At 35.6% G+C, this 27500-nt stretch overlaps 1 protein-coding gene and 1 pseudogene across 1 annotated transcript; one reads left to right on the plus strand and one right to left on the minus strand.

Moving 5' to 3' along the window:
* Positions 1–17026: 17026 nt before the first annotated feature.
* On the plus strand, positions 17027–26117 carry LOC116108725. Its single transcript, XM_031394947.1, has 13 exons — positions 17027–17794; positions 19927–20026; positions 20501–20840; positions 21501–21613; positions 22282–22410; positions 22504–22597; positions 22782–22895; positions 22979–23637; positions 23750–23997; positions 24713–24944; positions 25093–25190; positions 25267–25348; positions 25723–26117. The coding sequence occupies exons 1-13, from the start codon at positions 17286–17288 to the stop codon at positions 25804–25806; spliced, it is 2802 nt and encodes a 933-aa protein (XP_031250807.1). The 5' UTR covers positions 17027–17285; the 3' UTR covers positions 25807–26117.
* Positions 26118–26382: 265 nt separating this feature from the next.
* LOC116108709 lies at positions 26383–27244 on the minus strand (annotated as a pseudogene).
* Between the last annotated feature and the right edge of the window lie 256 nt (positions 27245–27500).

The raw sequence follows: 27500 nt of genomic DNA on the forward strand, positions 1-27500 counted from the left end.
AAAACAAATACAAAAAACTATTGAAACTCAAATTTGCTCTGACCTACCTAATGCCTTTTGGGATAGAAAAAAACATATGGTTAGTCAGCCTTATGAAAAAGAAATACCTACAAAAGCCAGACCAATACAAATGCATAAAGAATTAGAAGAACATTGTAAAAAGGAAATCAATGATCTTCTACAGAAAAAAATTAATTAGGAAAAGCAAGTCTCCTTGGAGTTGCTCGGCCTTCTATGTTCAGAAAAATGCTGAACTTGAAAGAGGAGTTCCAAGACTTTTCATAAATTATAGGCCTCTAAATACAGCCTTAAGATGGATAAGATACCCAATCCCAAACAAAAAGATTTATTACAAAAACCATCCAATTCAAGAATCTTTTCCAAATTCGACATGAAATCTAGATTTTGGCAAATCCAAATTAAACCAGAAGATAGGTATAAAACCGCATTTACTGTACCATTTGGTCAATATGAATGGAATGTAATGCCCTTTGGGTTAAAAAATGCCCCATCAGAATTCCAAAGAATAATGAATGATATATTTAATCCATACTCTCAATTCCTTATTGTCTATATCGATGATGTTCTTATATTTTCATTTAGTATATATCAACACTTTAAACATTTAAAAACATTTATTCATATTGTCAAAACAAATGGTTTAGTTGTATCAAAAACAAAAATAAACCTTTTCCAAACAAGGATCTGATTTTTAGGACAAATAATCTACAATGGTACAATTATACATATTCAAAGATCCATTGAATTTGGTAAAAAATTCCCTAATATCATCACTGATAAAACCCAGTTACAAAGATTCTTAAGAAGTCTTAATTATGTAATGGATTTTTATCCTAAACTTAGTAAAATTTGCAAACCTTTATATGAAAGGTTGAAGAAGAATCCAACACTGTGGACAAGCCAACACACTAATACAATTTGACAGATTAAAGCCCAAATCACTCATTTGCCATGTTTGCATTTAGCAGACCTATTAGCCTTCAAAATAGTTGAAACAGATGCCTCAGATTTAGGATATGGAGGTATTCTCAAACAAGTACAAGATAATAAAGAACAATTTATCCAATTTACTTCCAAATTTTGGAATGAAACTCAACAAAAATACTCCACTATAAAAAAAGAGATTTTATCCATTGTCCTATGCATTTCTAAATTTCAAAGTGATTTACTTAATCAAAAATTTCTACTTCGTATTGATTGTCAAACTGCTAAACATGTTTTACAAAAGGATGTTCAAAATATTGCATCAAAACAAAGTTTTGCAAGATGGCAAGCAATTTTATGTGTGTTTGATTTTGGCATTGAGTACATCAAAGGAGAAGCTAATTCCCTGCCTGACTTCCTCACCAGGGAATTCCTTCAGGGGAGATAACCATCATGCCTCCCAAAAAGACCAACCGTCCAATCACTCAAAAACAATCAAATGCTTCTTATGCCCAAAAGCCCACAAACACCAAATTGTAGTATGAACTCGTATGTGAAGAAGAAGCCCAAAAAAAGGCCCAACAATCAAAAGGAAAAGGCATAGCCTCAACAAGCTCTTCTTAAAGCCTAACAAATACAAAGTAAATCCAGAATTGGATCAGCTCTTTTCAGCAAAGTCCAGAAGCAGCCTTAGTCATGATTGGGTTAATACCAAATTTACCAAAAAATGAGATTTTGAAATTTAAAGAACCTCAAACTCTTCCAAAAAGTTCCCAAGAATTTTCCCAATGTGAAAAAAATTCACTAAGCAAACTGCAAAAGGCAGCTCAAATTGCTCTTTCAAAAAACAAAGAACTTGTTTCTATGGCTACACCATTAAATGCCCTTAAACTAGGGCAAAAATATATTCAAAAAGGAATTGCAACAAATCTTTTGGTTTTTGAAGAAGGATATGATTTTGAAAACCCTAAACAATTAGTTCAACAAATTTTTCCAAAAAATATTTAATTTTATCCCTGAAGATTTAAGGAAAACTAAAAAATTTTATGAATTTATTCTTGTTGATTCTGGCTCTTGTGAGTTTAAACACTATGAGGATAAAAACCAACCAGGATTTATCACTCATTCAACCTTTCATATCATGAAAATCCTTAGTCCTTCTTATTGGGGATCCAATCCAAACCAATTCAAAAAAATTTCCCAAAATTTTGTTCTACCTATATATAATTACTAGGACTATCAAAGGGCCTGGAATAGATCACTCGTTCTCCAAAATAGTCATCACAGGCACTCCTGGATGATTTACTTCAAAAAGAACAATTTATTCAAATTTCCCAATTGGTTTTCCCAATGGTGGGATCACTTTGGATTAATTCCTGAAATCCTACCCCCAACTGTCCATGAAGGATTCAATGAGTTCAAGCTCAAGTTCAAAGTTTCCGAAGCAGATTCAAACTTCCCTCCATCACTTCATTTCTCAGCAAAGTTCCACCTCTCGTGGATATTACAATGGGAATATGAAATTGTCCAAAATATTAGCAATATCCCTAATTTGATCCGGAAATTTAAAGTCAAGTGGTGGGATAAATTTGATGCATCCCACGTGTCCAAAGAAAAAATTCAACTTTGTCTTTCAAGTTCACCTCATCAAACTTAGGCAATTACCTCTAAAATTGCCAATTTTTTACAAAAAAAGACTATGGCATCAGTATCCTTAGCAGGAGCCAAGACAAAACAAGAACTTAAAGACCACCTCAAGACTATTCTTTCACAACTCCAAGATGAAGATGAATCTTACCGAAGCTCTAGTGCCTCGATCAATCTTGCCTAGAGCAATGAAGATGACTGTTATGGAATCATCTAAGTTATTCCAAACAGTTTGAAATTACCGCTTCTCTAAAAAAGAAGACTGCCAAAGAACTAATATCCAATTCAAAGAATATCTGGCATAATATTGAAGAGTTAGAGATTCCCTGCAAAAAGAGACATTTAATGCTCTTTAAAAAAAATATTAAAATATTCACTCAATAGTAATCATATGATGCTATAATAAGATAAGATTTCTATAAATTTGGGGGACTCGTGCAATGTGAACCAAGCTTTAAAAAGCCAATTCTTAAACTTTCTCCCTCACTCTCTTTACATGTAAACCTCTCAAAGCTCTCCAAAAAGAAAGCTTTTATTGTAAGTTTAATTTCCTTAAATCTTTCAATAATCATTCAATGTTTAATCTTTCAAGTTCTTTAATCTTTTAATGTTTAATCTTTCAAGTTCTTTAATTATTCTCTTCATCATTCATCATGTTTGGTTTTAATGTTTGTTTAAGTTTTTATTTGTGTTCTTTGTTTCTTTAAATTTTTGTTCATCACTTAATCTGGTTCTAGTGCGACACTGTTGCCATTACCTGATTAAGAATTAATCTCATTTCTTAATATGATTTCAGTGCGGCTCTACCGCCGTTGTCTTATTAAGTTGTAAGATTATTTTTAAGTTAATTTTTAAGTTTCTTTAAGTTTTATTTAATCTCTGCATATCTCCTCTTTCTGTGCAACGATCCTGTGATTCCTCATATATATGTGATTCCTTATATATATATATCCTGTGATTCCTCATATATATGTGATTCCTTACATATATATATATATATATATATATATATAGTTTCATAATTTTACTTCAACACCCATATGATTTTGTTTATTTAATTGATAATAGTTATTATTATCCCATTACTTATTTAATTAACATTAATTGAGAAATTCGCCAATTTAATATTAATATACTAATAACATCAAATAAATGATAGTTTCATAATTTTACTTCAACACCCATATGATTTTGTTTATTTAATTGATAATAGTTATTATTATCCCATTACTTATTTAATTAACATTAATTGAGAAATTCGCCAATTTAATATTAATATACTAATAACATCAAATAGGTAATTAACTAAACCCGTAGAGAAGTTATAATTAAACATTTTGTTCCGAGTATTGAACCATTATATTCTGAATATTTAAAGAAATAATCACAACCTTTTTTTAAGAGTTAAATTGAAATTGACATCTTTTTAATTGGCTTAATAAATAAGATACTTCATCCAATTTCTATTCATGTTTATCCTTTTCAGTTTTCACCCTAGCAATTAGAGAAAGTCACTCTAATACTAATCGTTAGAGTCTAGTCAACTTTAGTACTAAAGTTTAATTTTTTTTCATTTCTTATTTCTAGAGAATTAAAATAACTCCTATTTACAATATATTTTATTTCTTAATTTTATTAATAAAATATAATTAGTTAATTTATTTATTAGTTTAAAGAAATTACTGAAGTGTACACATTCATAGAGATTTTGGAGACAATGGATTTCAAACATTGCATGATTAATTTCCAACTTAATTATCATTTTTTTTAGGTAACTGAGATATCTAGGCTTCTATTGGAGTCTGCTTAATCTTTAGGGCCGCAGAACACCCTACAAGCCCAATCGATCAAGGCAATTACACAAATTATGTGATAGGTACCTCTCCTACGATTCGAATACAAGACCTCATAAGCTAAAGGGTTTACCGTCCAACCACAAGGGGAGAGGTCTTGATTATCATTTTGAAATAGGGTTCACTAAGATTTTATCGACTCTTCCTTATATTTGCTTCTCTAACATTTATTATTTTTGTTGATAGTATTTCTTTTTTTATGAAACAATTATAGAGAATAGAAGCTACAGTTTCAATGAGAATAATTCCACACACAATTGATTGATTCTGTTCCATAAATATATATATATACAAGACAACTAATCTATCTTAGGCAATATACAGCCATCAAGGCTAAGATTCTAACGGTTACAAAAGAATCAAATAATAACGTATGCAAGATTTTAGCCTATACTAATTACAGAGAATATCTTGATTGTGTGAGCTGTCTAGTTTTGAAACGCTTTCCTTAATACGCCCCCGCAAGATAGGGCTTCCATCGGCAAGACCAATCTTGTTTCTCAAGGTTTTTGTTCTTTGCTTGGATAGTGCTTTCATCATTAAATCTGCTAACTGATCTTGAGTGTGCACATGGCAGACTTTGAGCAGATTTTGTTGAACTAAATCCCACACAAAATGGAGGTCAATTTGTATATGCTTCTATCTGGAGTGTTGCACTGGGTTGAAGCTTAAGTGAGTGGCTCCAAGATTGTCACAAAGAAGAGATGGTGGAGCTTTGATAGAGAAGCCAAGTTCCTTAAACAGAGATAATAACCACATGGTTTCAGCTGCTGCATTTGCCAATGCTCTGTATTCGGCCTCTGTGGATGATCTTGCAACTACCCGTTGTTTCTTAGAGCTCCTTGAGATAGGATTGGAGCCAAGAAAAATGATGTAGGCCGAAGTAGATTTTCTGTCATCATGATTCCCTGCCCAGTTAAGTGATGTGGTGCTGACTTGTTAATTTGGATTCCATGAAATACAGTATGTTTTAGACATCGAAGTACTCTCTTTGTTGTTGTCCAATGAGTGACTGTAGGCTTATGCATGAATTGTGATACCTTGTTGACAGCAAAGGAGATATCTGGACGCGTCAGTGATAGATATTGCAAGCTGCCAATTACACGCCTATATTCAGTATTGTCCGCTACCGATGTACCATCCAGTAGTTGAAGAGAGGTGTTTGTTGAAAGTGGAGTGGAGACATCTTTTGCACCCAACATGTTTGTGCTTTCCAAAATATCACGAACATATTTGTGTTGTGATAGAAATAAACCAGCACGTGTAGGAACTACTTCCACTCCAAGAAAGTAATGTGGAGAACCCATATCTTTTAATGAGAACTAAGCACCAAGTTTGTGAATGACAGATGATACAAATTTTTTATCATTTCTCGTAATGACCAGATCGTCAACATACACAAGTAGGTAGCAAGTAATAGATGCATGGGAATAGACAAATAGGGAAGAATCAGCATGAGAATTTTGAAACCCGATCTGAGTAATAGCAGCTTTAAGTGCTGAGTACCATGCTCTTGGGGCTTGTTTAAGCCCATATATAGCCTTTCTTAGTTTACAAACATGCTCAGGTTTTGACATATCCTTGAAGCCTGGAGGCTGCTTCATATAAACAACTTCTGTCAAATTACCATGTAAAAACGCATTATTGACATCCATTTGTCCCAAGTCCCAACCATTCATCACTGCAATTGCTAACACAGACCTGATTGTTGCAGGTTTGACAACAGGACTGTAGGTCTCCTTATAGTCAATTCCAGGGCGTTGGTTGTAGCCCTTGGCCACAAGTCTGGCCTTGAATCTGTCAACTGAGCCATCGGCTTTCCTCTTGACCCTAAAAACCCATTTATAGCCCACTGGATGACAATTTTTTGGTGGTGGTACCAAATCCCATGTACCATGATGCATAAGAGCTGTAAGCTCACTGGACATGGCCTCATGCCACTTTGGGTGAGACACGGCTGGACTGACACATGTAGGTTCAATTGGTAATGGTAACGGGTGTTTGGTAGTAGTATGAAGCTGTTTAGGTTTGTAAATATTATTCATTGACCGCGTGGTCATTGAATGAGTTCGGGTTGGTGGGTTGGTGTTTTGAGGAGGTTGAGTGGACTCAATGATTGGAGTTGGAGCATGCGAAGGTAGGGCTGATGAATGCATTAAAGAAACATTTAGGGGAGGATGCGATGGTGGGACGTGAGAATTTGGGTTTATTTCATCTAGAGTTTCATGAATATGAGAACAACCATGAGGATGAAGAGAGGAAACGTTACCTGGAGGTGCAGCGGTAGCAGCAACTACAGTTTCCGAGTTCCCTGGCGACGACGACGGCTGAGATAGGAGACTGATTGGAGAATGAGACACTGGAGATTGAGTTTCGATTTGGGGAACATTGGAAGATGAGTTCGTGTGAGTTGAAGAGGAAAGAAATTCATGTGGGCTGGAATAATTGTGAGCCACGGATGGGCTTGAGAAAATGTTTGGGCCTTTGGGATTAGCCCGTGAAGAGGAGTTTTGCATTTCATCAAACGTAACATGTCTTGAAATGTATATTCTCTTGGTCAATGGATCCATGCATTTATAGGCATTTTGATTTGGAGAATAACCAAGAAATATGCAGGGAGTAGATTTGGGCTCCATTTTATTGGTGTTATATGGCTTGAGAAGGGGATAACAAAGGCATCCAAATTTTCTTAATTTGTGATAATTTGGCCTTTGACCGAATAGAGCCTCAAAAGGAGATTTGTTTTGGAGAAGTGGTGTGGGTTGACGATTTATGAGATAAGTGGCCGTTTGGAAGGCATGCGGCCAGTATGAAAGAGGTAACAATGCATCATGAAGTAATGTGAGACCCGTTTCTACAAGATGACGATGACGGCGTTCCGAAACACCATTTTGTTGAGGTGTGTATGGGGCCGTTGTGTAATGGCTTATCCCATGGAGAGAAATTTTTTTTTTAAGACTGATGAATTCTCCTCCATTATCAGAGTATAAACTTTTTATTTTTGAATTGAAGCGTGTCTCAACAAGAGTTTTAAATTGTGGAAAGATGGTTGATACACTGGATTTGGTGATCATCGGATAAAACCACATGTATTTTGTATAATGATCAACAAATATGAGATAATATCTAGAACCATCCAAGCCAGTGTAGTGAGCAGGTCCCCAAACATCAGTGTAAATAATTTCAAGAGGCAAATGACTTTGAAAACTAGTGGAACCAAAAGGTTGTTGATGTGCTTTATTAATGGAGCAAAAAGTACATGAAGATGGTATTTTTTTTGTGGTAAGCGGAAGAGAAAACAAATTAATAAGACTTTGAACAATCTTTATTGATGGATGTCCAAGACGCTTGTGCCATCCATCAATTGAAGTCTGTTCATGCACATTTGCAACCATTTTGGATTGAGAAGCCGCCAAAGAGTTTGGAAACGTGTAGACACCACTTTCACACGCCTCTCTTAGTAATGTCGCCCCCGTAGTTTGATCCTTCACAAGAAAATGGAAAGGGTGAAATTCAACAAAAACATTGTTTTGTTTTGTAAAATGATGAACCGAAATTAAATTCTTGTGAAGATTTGGAACACAAAGTGTATCAGTTAAATGAAAGATTTTTTTTTGGGGAATATAAGGCTGGAGAACCAATATGTGAAACAGTCAAACCTGTGCCATCACCTAAAACCACTTCATTAGTTCCATCGTATTCAGAGTGAATTGACAGATTTGATAAATCTCCAGTGATATTATGAGAGGCTGCAGAATCTATCAACCATTTGTTTTCTCCAGAATTTGATGTAGCAGTAGAGTTGACGGACATTTCAGTGGACTGGAGTTGAGGACACGTTTTTGCTGTATGGCCCAATTGGTCACATAGTTGACACTTAGGCTGGTAGCGTTTGTGGGCTGAATTGTTACGGCTCGAGACATTATTTTTGCGCCTTTGATCTCTTTGTTGGTCATTGCCCGTGCGAGAAGACCCTTGAGATCGAAATGGTGCATTAAGGCGTTGAGCTCCTCTTCCCGAATTGCTTCCATGGAAGCTGAGGTTTTTGGAGGTGAAATTGGCGGCAGCAACTAGTTGCTTAGCGGCGGCCTCCATGCGACTCAGGTAGTTTTTGTGTCCAACGAGCAAATCGTGGAGTTCTTCAAAGGCTAGGGATTTCTCTCTCGCGAGAATAGGAGCGGCGATGTCTCTGAAATTCGGACCCAATTTGTTGAGAATGTATAGAGTAAGATCATCATTTGAAATTGGATGATCTATGAGAGCAATTTCATCAGCGAGTGCTTTAACGGCATGGAGATAGTTCGGAACCGTGCGATTCCCTCGCTGGATCAAGGTTAGTTCCTCTTTCAGCTGCATTGCTCTTGTACGTGACTTACTAGCATACATATTTTTGAGTTTTTTCCATGCTTCTGGGGATGTCTTGGCTGTGGCAATGAGAGGAGTGATGGTAGTAGACGTAGAGGCAAGGATAGCATTGATGATCAGCTTATCTTGCCTAATGCAGTGATTTCTCTTTGACTGGGATGAGGAAGTTTCATCGGAGGCAGGGCATATAGAGTCTCCATTGACATAGTCCATCAAGTCATATCCAATTAGAAGTGCCTCAAATTGAGCGCGCCATTGAGGAAAAGAAGAGGGTGTGAGTTTCTCATTGATTTGTGCCGTGATGTTGAAGACGACAAGAGGATTTTCAGTGGATGAAATAGGTTGGGTGGTTGTTGCGGAAGCCATTGTAAGGATCGAAGACTCGTTTGAGGGTAGGACTCTTGATACCATATAGAGAATAGAAGCTACAGTTTCAATGAGAATAATTCCACACACAATTGATTGATTTTGTTCCGTAAATATATATACAAGACAACTAATCTATCTTAGGCAATATATAGCCAACAAGGCTAAGATTCTCACGGTTACAAAAGAATCAAATAATAACGTATGCAAGATTTTAGCCTATACTAATTACAGAGAATATCTTGATTGTGTGAGCTGTCCAGTTTTGAAATGCTTTCCTTAATAACAATAACCTCTTACTTTCAACCTCGTTAAATATGATCAAAATTGAAGTTCACTGACCCATGCTTAAGGGCAACAACAAGAAGGTGGCCCTAAGAATTTTGATCAATTACATATTAATTTTAATTTTAATTTTATAAAAATATATCTCTTAATCTTAAATAATAATTTTAATTTCTCATTTCACAAACAGCTTTTTATTCTATTTTCTTGTTTATTTTTTCTAAGTTCTTAAATAAAAAACAATCTATTGTGTGAGAACTTATGACAGGCTCTAAATGAGTGGTAGCTAGGAGCTTGCTTAAGCGAGCTATAACTTGGAGTAACTATTGAGCTGCGGTTGGGTATGAGCAAGCAATGCTCATTGGAGCGAGCTAATCAGACAGTTTTCCCACATATCACAGATGAGCATTATCCCCTAGAATCAAAAAGAGAATTTTGACATCTTATTAAGCAAAACTTGGATTGAGCATATGATTACGCCTAGGGCTACAAACGAACCGAACAGTTCGCGAACAACTCGATGTTCGTTCGATAACTGTTCGACATTATTCGCGAACAGTTCGATGTTCGTTCGATAATATGTTCGATCGAGTTCGAACATGAGCTGTTCGTTCGATTATGTTCGCGAACATTATACGTTCGATTGATCCATCCGTTTGCGAACAATCTGTTCGATTGTTCGTTTGTTTATGTTCGAAAAACATGGTATGCATTATTATAATTTATATTTTTTTTTTCTTTTTTATATTATATTTGGTTTAGTTTGGATGAATTTTTTTAATAGTAATCAATAATAAAATATTATGATACTTTTGTTTTTCTTATATATAATATGTTTGGATTTTTTTTTTTTCAAATGTCATCAATAATTAAATATATAAGTATATATCATTTTAATTAATAAGTAATAAATTATTATGATACATATCATGACAAATTTAATAACATAATAGATTGTATAATCAAGTGATATATAATATAGTAAATCCAATAACATAATTGCTTCATATTTTTCCAGATATAATCAATAATTGAATATTATAAGATAACATTTCAATTAATAAATAATAAATATAATATGGTAAATTGATGAACATAACATGTTGTATAATCAAGTGATGTATAGCATAACAAATTTAATAATATAATAGTTTAGTTAAATATAGTATGATAAATTGATGAACATAACATATTATACAATTAAGTGATATATAGCATGACAAATTTAATAATATAATAGTTTAATTAAATATAATATGAGAAATTTATGAACATAACATATTATATAATCAAGTGATATATAGCATGACAAATTTAATAACATAATAGCTTAATTAAACATAAATTAATAACACATTTGTATTGATCATATATTACAATAAACCCTCGTACCACTATGAATTTATAGGTGTTGATACAAAATATATATGTAGATAGTTATTCGAACGGGTTGGTGTATATTTTTTATTTGAACAGGTATTCGAACGAGTTATTCGAACATGTATTTACAAGTTATTGAACGAGTTATTCGAACAGGTATTTACTAGTTAGTCGAACAAATACGAATTGGTCTTTTGTTAATCGAACGAACACGAACAGTCATTCTATGTTCATTCGAGTTCGAACATGAAATCGAACAATTGAACATGCTTATCGAACGAGGCTGTTCGTTCGTGTTCGGTTCGATTGTAGGCCTAATTACGCCAATCATGGGATTAACTTCCTATGTTTAAGCCACAATCTCTAAAATCACTCTGCTTACTGTTATCAATTTCAGTGTATAAATAACCCTAAAAAAAACTCATTGTAAGGGGTTAACAAATTTAGAGTGAGAAAAATAATGTTTATTCTTGTAATTTCTCATATTTAATATGATAACAATTGACGTAAGCTTAAGAGTTAGCTCACCACACTATTTTAAAAAGAGTTATTGTCTTTTGATTTAATCTTCTTTGTTGATTATTTATGATCAAGCGACAATCTGATTTGGTTCCATCAATGTCAATTAGATCTCTTTAGTTGGTGTGACTTTCCGTATCAACATAATCTTATTTCTCTTCTTAAAATTTTGTAATAAATTCAATTTAATGTGAGTATTTTCTTCATTTATCGCCTTTCCAATTTCTTTTTTTTTTTCCAGAAAAATTAAAAACCAATATAATAAATAAATTCTATATTAAAAAAAAAAAAATTGAATAGAAGATGACTATAGGTGGCCGAAAGATGACATGTTCAGTATTAGTGTTGACTAAACTAGGGTTTGGATTTATTTGCATCATTAATAGTTTGCTTATCATTAATGGTATTTTAATTAACATTTTTTAAAACGTATTTTTGAAAATTTAATTAATATCACATTTTTATGATAAACTTGTTATTAAATGATGTCATAGAATCAACATTGTAAAGCATGTTGGTTCATTATTTTTATTCCTATCCTGGACCGGATTATTAAAATAATGTTTGGTATTTTTTCACAACTCTATCCCCAAAACATGATCCTGACACAAGTTTGAATTATCTGCATCTTCACAGCTTTCTCAAGTTTGACCGTTTCAATTTTTTTTTTATTCATTTTCTGCACTGCGTGAACCATTTTGCACTGCATAAACCATTTTCTTCACCTTTTCTTCACTTTTCGTGACTACTTCACCATTTTTTGCGCTGCATCTGACTGAGAAAATTAAACCATTTTCTTCACTGCATCTTTCACTTTTCGTCAATGCTTCACCATTTTTACACTGCATCTGACTCGAGGTGTGGACCATTTTCTTCACTGCATTCTTCACCATTTTCTTCACTGCATCTCACACGTGAACCCACCTCACCTATTGCATCGCAACAGTCGTGAACCACCTCAGCTACTGCAGCTCCCCAGCCGTGAACCACCTCAGATATGCATCTTCACAACCGTGAACCCACCTTAGCTATTGCAGCTCCCCAGCCGTCAACCCACCTCAACTACTGCATCTTCACAGCCGTGAACCCACCTCAGCTCCCCAGCCACCGTCAACCACCTAGCTCCCACCGTGAACCCACTCAGCTCCCCAACCACCGTGAACCCAGATCTGTCACTTCTCTTCTCACGTTCGCAAATCGCAAGCTGTGAAGCTGATTTTCTCTCAATTCTATGCCAGTTGTCCTTCTCATTCGGCTATTTTATACAAAGTTCGTTGATTAATTTCTTCGGCGAAAGTATTTTCCAGTTTTTTATTTCTATTTCTTTGACTTCGTGTGTAGAAATGTTGTAATTGGTGGTATTGAACTTAATGGTCGTGGATGTTGTGATAATAGAGTGATAATGATGTGGTATGACGGTGCTGGTGGCGGATCGGTGTAGTTTTGGTCGTTGTGGTGTGAATAAATTTGAATATTAGGGTTCAAATTGGGGGTTTTAAAATTTAGTCCTTCTGTCGCAATGTTTACTTGATAATGGCTATATATTTTACAAAATCTTTGAATTTTTTTTTTTTTGGTTACTTTAATCGACTAATGTTGTTGGCAGATGATGGAAACTAAATAATCATTAAATGGTGAATGTGGTTCAATGTTAATGGGTTTGGATTTGAGATTGGGGGTTTAGTTTTGAAAATCAATGATTGATTCTGAAGATTTGTTGATTCAGGTTTTGATTCGAAGAAGAAGAATCAATCGAAGAAAGTGTGGTTGTACAAAGGAGTTGTAAACAATATAGGGTACCAACGAAACCGAACTAGTAGGTTCTAAAAGCTTTGGTAGTAGTATTTTGCAAAGCTTTTTTTTTGTTTTTATTCTATTCTACAGTTAATAAAGCTGAATTTTCCTAAGCTTGATGAAATTTTTATTTGTTTGGCAGGTTTTAATATTTAATTCGGATTTCACTAATTGATATATTTGTTCTATAGATTCGACATCGTGATTTATCGTAACAGAAATTACGCTCATATGCACAGATGTCAGTATAATTTGTCTCGATGGCGTAGGATTAATTACTACTTCCAGCAGAGGCGAAAGTTTTGATGTTTTCCAGACTCGGAGTTTGTCATACACCCTGTTGGCTCATTATCTTTATCTTCCCCTGCATTGACGTTTTCAAGCAGTGTCGGGTCGAACGAGGTATAAGTTTATATGTGTTTAGTTGATTACATTACATGTGAGTATTATATTTTGCAATGTGATTGGTGATTCGTATGGTGTCCCAAGTTGGTTGTCCCTGATCGTACCGTCCTTAGATGAGTGATTCTGTGGCCTGGTCCGCTGAAATGACCCACCGATTTCTGGTCCTGTTATCTGAGCGAGCCAAAACTTCGCACGGTATGCAATAAAAACAGCTGATTACCAAGAAATGTTGGGCGACATATCATACTGGCTGGCAGAGACTCAATGTCACACAATTAACCTCTAAGTTCTTTCGGCTGCGAAAAGTGTATCAAGCAGGGCGAAATTGCTGCAACACACGGGGTTTGGGTGGGATCACGAGTCACAAAGTCAACGTGTCCGTTGAGGTGTGGCAAGAATATGTCAAGGTATATTTTTATATTTTTAACTAATATTATTCAACGACACGTAAATGTGCACATTTTTTTTGGATTGTAATATTAATATATTATTCTTTTAACTTACCAGCAAAACCCAATAGGCAACAATTTACCACAGGGGACTTCCTCACAAAGAGCTTTATGAAATAAATTCAGAAGCAAACTGCCACTGGAAGATATGCATACAATCTACATCCCAACCGGTGGAGACCTCCAGTAATTCCAATCCCGGGCGGTTCCCATGGATGATAGTGAGTTTGAACCTGATCTGATCAACGATAGGGGAAAAACGGTCAAACACATCTGGCCATGGAAGAGCTAGAAATAAGAGGCACAGACGCAACTCGAGACAATCAATTGCGGATGCCATTTTCAGCTTGAGGGACGAGCTTGCGGAGAAGCGGACTATGGGATCGAGGGCTACCAATCGCAGTGCAGATGAGAGGGAAGAAGAGAACACCAGTGCTTCATCTGATTTTTTCCATGAGCAATTGTATTGACATCATGACAGCCATGCAAGTACCGACACATTTTACCTGCGGTTGTCACGTACTTATATGAAAATCCAGGGTGGCGGGAGATATTTGTAAAACTCCCACTGGAGGAAAAGGCTAACTGGATTTATAACAACTTTCCTAAGAAGTAGATTAACACTATATTTATAAGTGTTGGCAACAATTTGTATATGTTAGTGGGCAGTTGTGCATTACATTACAATTTATAACGCTACTGTATGAACATATTATGGATATTATATGTGTAAACACCGTTTTCGATTGTCATTACAATTAAAAATTAACTATTATATTTGCTAAGTAGTACAACAACTGTTAATTGTTGATAAATGTTTTGCAAATGTGTAGGTATAAATGGTGTCGTCTAGCCGTACAGGAAGAAGATGACGTGCTACAGATGAGAGGGACGAAGAAGAAATAATGATAGATGTAGCCATTGCACTTTGCGCTGCTGCCGCATTAGAAGCAAGTGGGCATCCACGACGACATACATCCGTATTAACTGGTCATCAGTACATGTTGGAAGTACTCAACGGTCATCTGACAGGATCTATGACAAGTGCCGCATGGAGAAGACTGTTTTACATTGTTATGTGAAATTTTGTCTGATCAAGGCAAATTGCAACCAACCAGGACAAGAGTGTGGAAGAACAAGTTATGATATTTAACAATTGTTGGAAAAAACGAGACAATCAGAACAATGATGGAGGATTTCAACATTCGGGTGAGATGATCTTAGACATGTTACCGCAGTTGCAATGCTATATGTATTTGAAGACAAGTTAATCAGACCACCTGACTTCAATGATGTTCCATGGGAAATATCGGCCAACAGAAAATATTACCCTTTTTTAAGGTATTGGTTCATTATGTTTGCTATAAGTAGATAGTTAAGTTCATTGTGTTATTAATTTTATAGTAGGTTAATATGAGTAAAATTCAATTTTCATTATAGGACTGTATTGGAGCATGGATGGACACAGTATATGCTTCAGTTCCACGTGAATTGCCGTTAGGTACCGGAATCGCAAAGGATCGATGTCATAGAATGTAATGGGGTATGGACTTAAGATGATGTTCACTTATGTCATTACTGGATGGGAATGATCTGCGCATGATTCAAGAGTTTTAAATTCAATTATTGATGATCCTAATTCTGGATTCCCACATCCTCCACCGTATAAGTATTTCTTGACGTATTCTAGCGTATTACCTCCACTGTTGAGACCTTGTAATTCAAATAAAATCTTGATATTATTACGGGAAATACTATTGGTTGATGCGGGTATCCAAATAGAGATGGGTTCCGCCGCTCATAGGCGAGTGGCTTACCATATTTTAATTATCGCCGTAACGAAGGGGGCACAAGAGTTGTTTAACTACAGACATGCTTCACTCCGCAATGTTATCGAGAGAACCTTTGGTGTTTTGAAAAAACGGTTCCGTATTCTAAAGGATGAACAATTACCGTTGGACAAACAAGGGAAGATTGTTATGGCATGTTGTGTACTTCATAATTTTATCAGAATGTACAATATGGACGACCGTATCTTCGAAGAAACAAATAGTACGGGTAATGAGCAAGTATATTGTGGTCGTCAAAACGGGGCAGAATAGGGCGAAATGGAGAAGGACCGAGTCAACCCAACAAGGTATTATAGACAACATGACGACTGTAGGGATAATAAACGAATGCACTGTGGACAACACAATGGACCATGGTCGTAGTTGTTAATGGAGTATACGTGTATAATGATTGTAAGGGTTGATAGTTAGTACTTTTGTCATATATGTATTAATGTGTGTTTTTAAACAGTTGGATTAGTACTTGAAATTAATATGGGTTTTTGTTTTTTAATATCTACGGGTGACAAAATACCAATAAAATATTTAGTATTATTAAAATATAACTTGATAAGTTATAATATAATAATACATTATTTCAACAAAATTCAACAAAATATTATATTAATAAATCATTTATAAAAAATATATTAATCAAATATTCAACACAATATCAAGGTCAAAATACTCAACCAAACACTATTCTATAAATATATTCTCGTAATCAAACCTTATCAACTATCCAATTCTATCACCAAAATCCTACAAATAAGAACCAAACGCACCCGCAATTCAAGCTCAAAGGGATATGTCTTGTCTTGGGTGATTGAACAATTAGATGAATAACGGTTCTCATATTTTGAATCACAATAAATTATTTCTTAAATTTTCACAACATCCATATTTATGAAATAGATTTCAAGTAATCATTTTTATAAAAAATTAAAATAGAAAATAATATTTTTAAAATATTATTGTTTGCCAATTATATCACATGTATTTTCATTTTCTGAATCATCAAAACACAAACGGACCCAATATTTTTAATATTTAAATAACTGTAACACAGCCCAGTCATTCTAGCATTTGTCCTACGCATTAAGCAATGACTATACTACCCCTCACCTCACATTAATCTCATCATAAAAGTTAACCCAGCAGCCAAAGCGAAAACCAAAAGAGGAAAAAATAAGAAAAAAAATAAAAATAAAAATATTTTTTCAAAATCAGCTCGACGCTTTAACCAACCAACACCAACAGAAGCCTCAGCTCCTTCTTTCACCTTCTTTTCACTCTTCTTCAGCTCCCTAATCGCAATTCTAAGTCTCAGATTTTTCCTTTTTATTCCCCAAACTACCCTCGCATTTCCGTTTAAATGCCGAATTCAAAATCTTTTTCAAGATAGGCCAAAACGACGCCGCCACCGCCGCCGCTTCCAAGATTTGAAAATGATTGTTAGGACATACGGGCGCCGGAATAGGGGGATCACGAGAACGTATTCGGACACGATAGACACCGACGACGACGTCGTTTTGGACGATTCATTTAGAGACTCTTTTTCTCTTTCCCAAGATACCCCTCAAGATTTGTATAGTTTACCATTCTCGTCCTCTCAAGATTCGTCTCCGCTTTGGTCTTCCCAAGAACCCGACTACAACAATAATTCCGTTCAAATTTTGCCTTCGACTAGACCTCTTTTTACCAATTCTGACGAGGGCGTTGTCGGTAGGAGGTCAAAGAAGCAGAGGAAGGGGAGCTCTGGGCCGTTGATTCCGGCAACTTCGACGCTGATGGAGGCGCAGGAGTTTGGAGAGATGATGGAGCACGTTGATGAAGTGAACTTCGCTATTGATGGGTTAAAGAAAGGGTCTCAGGTGAGAATCAGGAGGGCTAGTTTGTTGTCTTTGTTGTCGATTTGTGGCACCGTCCAACAAAGGAGGCTTCTAAGAACTCAGGGGTATGTTAAATTTCAAGAATTCTGATGGGTTTCTCTTGTTCTTTTTAAAGTTCATTGAAAGTTTGGTTCTTGGAGGTGAATCTTGCAAAAAAAATTTTGGCGTGATTTCTGTAGACGTGTTGAAAATTTGATTTTTTTATTCGGCATGCGAATTTTGGGTGGATTTTGATCGATTGTGGGTTTTATTTTGGGATATTTTGAAATTTAATGCTGGGTATTTGAGTTTTATGGTAGATTATTTTTTTAGGGTTTCTATGAAATGGGGTTTAGTTTAATGCTTGACATTGGAGTTCTTTTTTGGGAAAATCTGTGAAATTTTTGAACTTTGGGATGTGGGTCATGTTAGTTTGGAGAAGATTTTGGTGTGTAGTTTATTACTCAGTGGAAGTTTTTGAAATTTACGGATGGATTTATGAACTGAGAAGGTTCTTTGGCGGCTTAGGTACGTGAGTTCTGTTTTGTGGATAATTTGTTGAAATGGTGCATAAATTTTTGAAATTACATGTGGTCTTTGGGGAAGTAGCAATTTACATATGGAAATGTGTTGATGATTCAAAAATTTGTGCAACTGTTGTGTCATTTTTGAATTTGATCTTGCACTGAGACTGCAAATTTCTACTTAGGTGTAGAAGTTACTTATTGGTAGTTTGTGACTTGATGTTATCAAAATCAACTTGGTTTTCATATCTTTTGATGGTTTTTCGGGGTTGAGCATTAAACTTGGTTTCTAATAAAAGTTGAAGTTAACTTCTATTTTGTACATCTAACAGTATCAGCAATGTCATCAGGGCTCATTTTAATTTTTATGTTAATATCTTCTAGATGTTCTTAAGAATACCTGCAACTATCTTCTAGATGTTCTTAAGAATACCTGCAACTGTTACTATTTTTTAATGGAGGGAAAATGTTCAATCTTTGTTCCCTAGCTAGTTTTCTTGTCTTGAAAAAACCACATGGGTTGTTAAAGCTTTCAATTTCATCTCAGGCTCTCTTGAGCTAGGGCTTCCAAATGCAAGATAAACATTTTCATGTCAAGCTTTCTTAATAGATTAGGTGTTATAAAAATATGAGGATGAATTTGGCAAATTTGAAGTATGTTCAATTGGTTTTCGTGAAGAAATGCATGTGTGGGAGCTGAGCTACTTCTGAAGCATAATCACACCTTTGTTGGAGTTCAATTGCTACCGTTGGGACAATTCCTGTCAACCCAAGCCCTTCAAACCAACTGTGTCTGAACATAATATTACAGTTGGGGTTGATCTTGATGTTTGGTGTTCGAATTCTCCATTTTATTAAGAATATCAGTAAACATACAATCTTTGTATACTAACTTTTTGTAAAACTGACATAACACATAATGTATTGTAGAGTGTATATAAAAGTTCAATTTCATAAACTGTCAATAAATGAGGATGAATGATCTGACAATAAAAGAATAATTCCACATTAATTTGTACACTAGAGTTTGTCTACATTATTTGTATGTATTGTATTACTCTTCAATTAACTATGAGTTTGTGTTAGTGTGCTAGGGTCTTCATATATATCTGTGTATGTTTGGATCCACTAAATAAGAACTGTTTATTAGATTCTGCCATGCATGTGAGGGGAAGTATGTTAGAGTATTGATACTTTTGCTAGGCCTTTTTTATCAGCCTAAACATTTGGGATCAATGATGTCTCAATAACCTTTTTTCATTTGAGCTATGACCTTGTCTTGGAAGTGCTTTGACAGAATATTGTTTGAGGTATCAATGGAGTGCCATATACAATTGAACATGCTAAACATATGTGGTTATTTATTACAGGATGTATAACACTTGTAATGTCTTCCGGTTCACTTACCTTTTGTTATTTTATTTTTCATTTAATCATAATTTTATGACATTGATCCCGATGATTTGGGATTCTAAGTTCTCTTATCTGAAACGGTTCTTTAAAGAAAAGGGTTGTATGAAGGGTTGTTCCATTGATGGATGGCCATCCAAATGAGTAGTTTTATTTTGGCCATTCACTATATCAACTATATTCTATGAATTATTTGCATAAGGTTGGCTTCCTGTCTTGAAGAAATTAAAATTATTGTGCTATGCCTACTGATGCTTTAATTAACATCTGACACTTGTGTCCAGGTTGGCAAGGACAATAATTGAGGCTATTTTGGGTCTCAGCTCTGATGACTCACTCAGCAATTTAGCTGCTGCCACACTTCTTTACGTTTTGACTAGTGATGTAAGCTGTAATTCTTTTTGCTTACTGATTGATGTTCTGTATAATTTGAACTGTCCATAACAAAGCTGAAGACAATGATGTAAATATGTATAATTTCCAGTGATGTTTTAAGATATAACCAAGCCTTTCACATAACCCAATAACTTATTGTAACATATATTAAATTATTTGAACAGCTCAAAGTCATGTATAGAGCCTTTTTTTTCTTTTTTGTTGCGTGATTACCCCTATACATGTACTGAGATTTCTAACTGGTAATGGAGTATAATTTCATTGATAGAAGCATTACATTGATTCTTAGTTTTGGGGCTGAAAAGCTTATTGATCCAACTGAGTTGTTCTCTTGGTCTCTCTTCATCCACCGAAAACTGTTCCTCAGTTTCTTTAAATTTTGATTGACCTGCATTTTCTGGAAACATTTTTAGCTACTGTTAGAACAGATTTAAAAATTCTGTTTAAATTTTACTTTATCAGGGTCAAGATGATCACCTCTTGGAGTCACACAGCTGCATTCATTTTCTAATTAAATTGTTGAAGCCAGTCATTTCTACTGCTGCTGAAGACAAAGCGCGAAAAATAGGTTCTAAGCTTTTGGCATTACGTAAGGATGCTGACATCATACAAGATGCGACTAAAACCTTAGATTCTAGTTCTTCTGCCATTCTTTCCAAAGTTCAAAAAATCCTTGTCAGTTGCAAGGAAATGAAGTCAAGCTGTGGAGATGATGATGGAATAGGGAGGCCAGAGTTAAGTGCGAAATGGGTGGCTTTGTTAACAATAGAGAAGGCTTGCTTATCTAAGATCTCCTTTGAAGGTATTGTGGAAAATTATCCCTTCTGCTATATGTAAGGTGCTGATAATTTTTAGTTTTAATTTTTAATTTTTTTTCATAGATTGACGTGTTCTTCTTAAACATTTGTGGAATAGCAATTGAATCATGAATTTCATTTGTTGGAACTGTTACCTTTCTCTCCTTTGACCTGTATTCTCCTAAATTGCGTGTCTTTTGTATTAGATGTGTCATTGTGTCTTATTCTTTATTAGTTCTTTAGCACATTCCATTGGTTTGTTTGGCTTAACATGCTTGTAAGTTTAATTACTGGATATTTTCTGTGTATTGTTTTGAGAAGTTATTTGAGGCGGGCCACCTTCTTGATTCTTTGCATGTTGCAACTTATCCAAAGCTTCCATTAATATTGTTCCAACCTTCTCATTAATCAATTATCTGCTGGTTATAGATGGTCAAAAGTCTTTTTGGATGCTAGGAATTGAGTGCATGTTAAATTATTATATTGAGGCCTTTTATTTTCACAGGAATTATCATCACCAAAAATATACCTATATTTGTGCATATACTGTGTATCCAACTCTATATATTTAAATTATATGCCTTTCACATGCTTTTTCTTTTTTATCTGTGTTAGTCTTTGCTAATTGTTCATCTGTTTATTTTTGTGGCCTTTGCATTTTTCAGATGCCACAGGTGCAGTGAGGAAGACTGGGGGCAACTTTAAAGAAAAGCTGAGAGAATTGGGAGGACTTGATGCAGTCTTTGAGGTCATCTTGAATTGTTATTCTGTTATGGAGGTGTGAGCCAGTATGTTTGTTTAATCTCATTATCTGTTTTTATTATATTTGATTGAAGTGTAATGTCTTGAATGAAACAAATTAAGAGATGTTAATGCTTCAAATCATGGGAAAGTTTTTTGATTCCCTGTGTTGTGAACAGGAAAGTTCTGTCAATTAATTATTTGCAGTGACAGATTTATACTTGTTGGTATACCTGTGTTCTTCAGTAGATAAATTGGGAAATTGGGATATGTTATGGTACTGTACTGATTTGAAATAGTAACATATATATATATCACATCATCATGCCATGAGCTTACACAGACCAAACAAGTAAAAGGAATACTGCATATTAACATTGAATCCAATAAGTCAGTAAATACAACCAAAACCAGATAAATACCAAAGGGTCAGTCGGATTACTATTTCAAATCAGTACAGTACCGTAACATATACCATATCTATGTGTGTGTGTGTGTGTATTTGAAATTATCACCAGAACTACAGCCACAATGCTATTTAGTTAGAAGGCTTTTAATTTCTGATTTCTGGAAGTTTTTGCCCTTGACTATCAATTCATGACATAATGATCTATAGTGTATCTCCTTTATAACTTCTGTTTAGAAACTTATTTAATGGAGATTATCAATAAATTTCTCTAAATGCCAAAATATTCATTTTTTCAGGGTTGGATATTACATAGTTCACCTTCTATTCAGACTGCAAAGCATAATCTGGACCTGCAGAGCCTTGTGTTTCTTTTAAAATGTTTGAAGATCATGGAAAATGCTACTTTCCTAAGTAAAGATAATCAGGTACAAATCTCCCCCCCTGCCTATCACTTATTTGCAGAACTCAAAAGTGCCACAGTTACTAAAAGTTTAATCTCAAATCTTTCTTTAATATAGAGTCATTTGCTTGGAATGAAAGGGAACTTAATTTCTAGTGGGCCCCGACAATCGTTTACGGAAATTGTTATAAGTGTCATCAAGACTCTTTCAGGTAACTAGTGGTGCAAGAGAATAGTTCTGAAATCTTTTTTTGTTTGTCCTTTGTTACATAGAGAGTACTTACCATCTTTGTTCAGCCCTGTTTGAGATTGCTTTTGATAACTTAAAAATAACTTGTATTTACAATTTCGTACTTATCCTGTCTGCGTGGAATTATTAATACCTTTGATCTCTAGATCTTTATCTACGTAGAAGTTCATCCACCTCTGCTGATGATAAGTCATATAATTTGTCTGATGGGAATGGGACTGGTCACACATCAGAATTGGCTCTAATTACTGACTGTAAAGGTACTTGATAATCCTTGTATTACTGTAATATTTGGGGTGCCTTGCCTTTTTTTCAAACTTATGTTGTTCTCATGAATTTGCAGAGAACAGCAACGAGGTTATATTCATCAGTTCTTCTAAAAGCTTCTCTAGTACTGAGTTGATTTCTTCTGAAAAGAGCTTTTGTGTATCTCAGAACAGTCGGTGGTTATCCACTGATCGTTTGGGTCATTCTGAATCCAATTCTGAGACCACCACTACATTGATGAATGACAGTTGCATTCTGAAGATGAGATCCCGTTCTTCCTTGTCCACCTCATGTAGTGGGACACCACGGAGTTCTGATAGTGGACCTTTAAGTGGTAATGGCCCAAGGACAAAATTTGATCCTGCAGAGAGACCTAATAGTAGAAAAGATGACAAGTGTGGACCTTTTGAGGATAGTGAAGATCCTTTTGCATTTGATGCTGATGATTTTGAGCCCTCAAAGTGGGACTTACTATCCGGGAAACATAAAAAACCTCAAACTAAAAAGAGTGGGGTAATTTGCAGAGATCTTGAAGATGAGTGTCAATATGAAATGATGATGAGCCAACCAGAATCAAGAAATGGGGAAAAGCACCAACTTCGATCAGGTAATGGGCTGAATCACCAGCCATTAAGTAATGGGGGAAATCTCTTTTCACAAGAAAGCTCATGTTCACTTGTCGATGATAAAGAGAATTCTGATCTTTTAGCTGATTGCCTTCTTACAGCTGTCAAGGTAATTACAACTTATAAAATTTTGCATTACTAAATTCTTTTAGGTCCTATTAGTGCATCTCTGTTCTACATTGTTGGTTTAATTAATTTGCGGGGTATTATCTTCTGTGCAGGTTCTCATGAATTTAACAAATGACAACCCTGTTGGCTGCCAACAAATTGCCTCATGTGGAGGTCTGGAGACAATGTCTTTGTTGATTGCCAGCCACTTCCCCTCATTCAGCAAATCTCTGTCTCATTGCAGGGATAGTTCTGAGTTTGACCACCAGGATGATAGACCTATGACTGATCAAGAGTTGGATTTCCTTGTTGCTATATTGGGTCTGCTGGTGAACTTGGTAGAGAAGGATGGACTTAACAGGTTAATATTACTTCTTAATGTTTATCCTCATTCCTGTATATGTAGTTTGCATGAAGCTGTTGGTGCATGGCAGAATAGATTGTCCTTCTGATTCTACTAAACTATAGTAATGTGCTTATCGCTTCATGTTAGTCTTTTTATGTAGCTACTACTCGTCTTTATGCATCTTAATCCCTTTATGTTTTATATCAAAACAATTTTCAAGTTCAGAAAATTTCAGTGTCGAGGGAAACTCTGTATCTAAGGCTAAAGTTGAAGTTCTTTTTGGCAATTTTAGCAATATTTCCCAATTATTTGCATAATTACAATACTCAAAAACCAAAATCCTCCTATGCATTCCCAAAAGTCATTGTACTTCTCTAGCATACTGCTTAATTAGATGCTAACTCGGGATTCTGTTTATTTTGTGGTCTGATATTGCAAAATTCATCCTGAAGTAGCGCCATTTCCAATATCTATAAGCATCCATGTATCCAGGCAATCAGCATTACTGCTAGTTATACTCGTACTTTTGTAACCGCTGTACTTAATAAATTAGATATCTTCTCAATGTTTTATCTTGGAAGTTGCTGGTCTGCTCTTTAGGGGCTAATTCTGGTTCAAATAGACAATGGTCTGTCTGAGCTTATGATGCAGCAAGTATTCATATTGCTGGCACATGACAAATAAATATCATGTTTTGTAGTATTTAAAACTTACAGTAAGGTTACTGCAGGTCGCGGCTTGCGGCAGCCAGAGTTCCATTACCTAATTCAAAAGGGTTAGAAGCAGAGAGTCATGGGGATGTAATTCCGCTGCTGTGTTCAATCTTTCTTGCTAACCATGGGGCAGGTGATGTAGTTGGAGAAGGAAATGCAGGTGATGAAGCTGGGGAAGGAAATGCACGTGAAGAAGCTGGGGATGGAAATGCAGGTGATGAAGCTGGGGACGGAGATGCTGTGCCTTGGGTGAGTGATTTACTCTCATGCCTTTTTTCTGGTGTTTGAAGCAAAAAGTCTACTTCAAATGAAACTCTAAAGCACTCTCTTTTTCTTACAATCAGGCATGATAATTTGATCATAGCTATCATTATTTAAAACCTATGTTATATTACAGGACGCTGAGGAAGCGGTTCTACAAGGAGAGAAAGAAGCAGAGAAGATGATTCTGGAAGCTTATGCAGCACTGCTACTGGCGTTTCTTTCAACTGAAAGGTTTCCCCCTTATCTGTTCATATGACATTGTATTTCTGAAGTTTCTCAGAATTAATGTTTTCTTTGCTATTAACAGTGCGGATATACGTGGTGCAATTGCTGAATGTCTTCCAAACCGCAATCTGGCAATTTTGGTACCTGTGCTGGAAAGATTTGTGGTATGTACTTATTCCTTGTTGTAAGTGGGTCAAGCATGGATTAGCCACAAAATACTGATAAAATCGTATTATTAACCTCCTTTCATTGTCCTCCTGCTCACTGGTAATAATATATGTATTACCAGTTGAGAGTTTCATTCTCTTAGTTCCTTTGTGCCCTTTTCTTTTAATAGTCAACATCGAATGCTAGTTGTAGCGGTGTAGACAACTGTTGAGGGGCCAAAATCTGTAACTTGTAGAATGGTTTCAAAACAATTTACCAAGTCGGTGGCTATAAACAATTTGACAATTAACATGGTGCAGATGTTTCTCTCGGAACAATTTACCTGGTCTGTCAGATGAAACTAATTTATTCCTTTTTTGGTTTTTTACAGGCATTTCATCTAACATTAAACATGATCTCAGAGGAGACTCATATTGCTGTGAGTGAAGTAATCGAATCATTAAGAGTGGCATGAGAACTCGAGAAATGGATATTCTGTACAGCCTCGGCCCTTCTGTTAGATAGCTGTTTGCTTTTGCAGACTATAGTGCTCATGGCGACGGGATTGCTCCAGCATCACAAACGTAATATTCTGACTACCGGCCTGCTATTATAGTCTGATCGACCCCTTTTGTTTGGTTTTCCCCCTTTTTTCTTTTTTATACTTTTTGTCTTTTACACTATTCTTTGTAGCTGTTTTGTCATCGTCTTGATGTAGGCTGGGACGCATGTATACAAAAATGTGATAGCAGAATGAAATTTGTTTTTGTCTGTGCATTGTCTATATTGTCAGCAGTTGTAATGCAGTTCCCTCGGGCAAGTTTGCTTATATTTTTTTCCCAATGATTTGAGTCTACTGAAGGGTTATTTCATACCAAGGAAAATGTAAATAGAAAGTAGCAATGAAATTGGTTGTTTGTATAAGGATCTATTATGGCCTCTATCTCTCTTCCTAATTCCTCCTTGGTGAAAATCATTGAAGATGTAAGAAAGTTATATGTTATTTCAAACATCAATGCGAGAACACAATTTATTACAAGCTTAAAAAGCTTTAAGCATTAGTAGATGCTTGATCTTGATCAGACAAGCCATTAAGGAAGGTGACGATGAACTCGTTGACCTGATCTGGGAGCTGCTCTTGAATGAAATGGTTTCCATCTGGGACGAATCTTGTCTCTAAATTATCCATATACTTGTTCACTTCTCCACTTGTAATGTAGTCTTCAATCCCTGGAAATTTAATGAAATAGTCTTTGTTTTGCCACCCTTATTAGTAACACTGGAACTTCGACTTTTGGATTGTTGACGGTGAAATCCTCATGCTTTAACCTGTATAAATATGGAGAATGAAACCATTTCATAAGCAAATTTATTGGATGTTGTGAATATTCTTAATTCTTACTTGTAATAAGGAACTCGCATTGGAGAATCAAATCCAGATTTTTGGTATACATGGCATAATTGGCAGACTTCAATGGTTAGCCATGGCGGTGGAGGGAAGATGGATCCACCATATCCAATCTCCTTATTCTGGTCAGCTATAGGAATCACTTCTTGAGAAGAGAATATAGATTCTTCGCCACACGGTTTTCACATCAAATCGACCAAAGTCCACCTCAGCTCTTCCAGGTTCCTGAACAAATTAATTCTAAATATTCAGTCTTTGGTTATGTCTCAATTTTTTAGTATTAGATCCCAAATCACACGTGGAGTACCTTCCAGGAAAATGTAGAAACCATCAGGGAGGCCCTGTATTGATTAGGTTTAGGAACGAAGAAAGGCACACCCAATGAAACCATCAGGGGGGGGGGACGGGACGAAGAGTCAAATAGTGGTGGTGGTTGGTTGTTGCCACTCAAACGGTCGAAAACTGGCAGAAAAAGTCCCATGACGAGATTGCCGTGGCTAGCCATCGGTGAGTGTTGGGGTGGGGTGAAGGGTAAGGTTTTTGTAGGGATGGGGGTTCAAATGGTGGTGACAAAGATGATTTTGGGTGGAAGATTGTTGGAAAGGGTGAAAAACGTCAGAGGCAATGCCTGCTAACATGCACTGCCTCTTACTAAAATGCGCCGGACCATTGTTAGAACCGGTGGTCTCCTAACGTGCGCGCCCCTCTACAAAATGACCACTTTACCTTTTGACCGTTACATTAACAATTTTCTATTATTT

This window comes from Pistacia vera, unplaced genomic scaffold, assembly GCF_008641045.1.
Source record: "Pistacia vera cultivar Batoury unplaced genomic scaffold, PisVer_v2 Contig568, whole genome shotgun sequence".
In the NCBI taxonomy this organism is placed as follows: domain Eukaryota; kingdom Viridiplantae; phylum Streptophyta; class Magnoliopsida; order Sapindales; family Anacardiaceae; genus Pistacia; species Pistacia vera.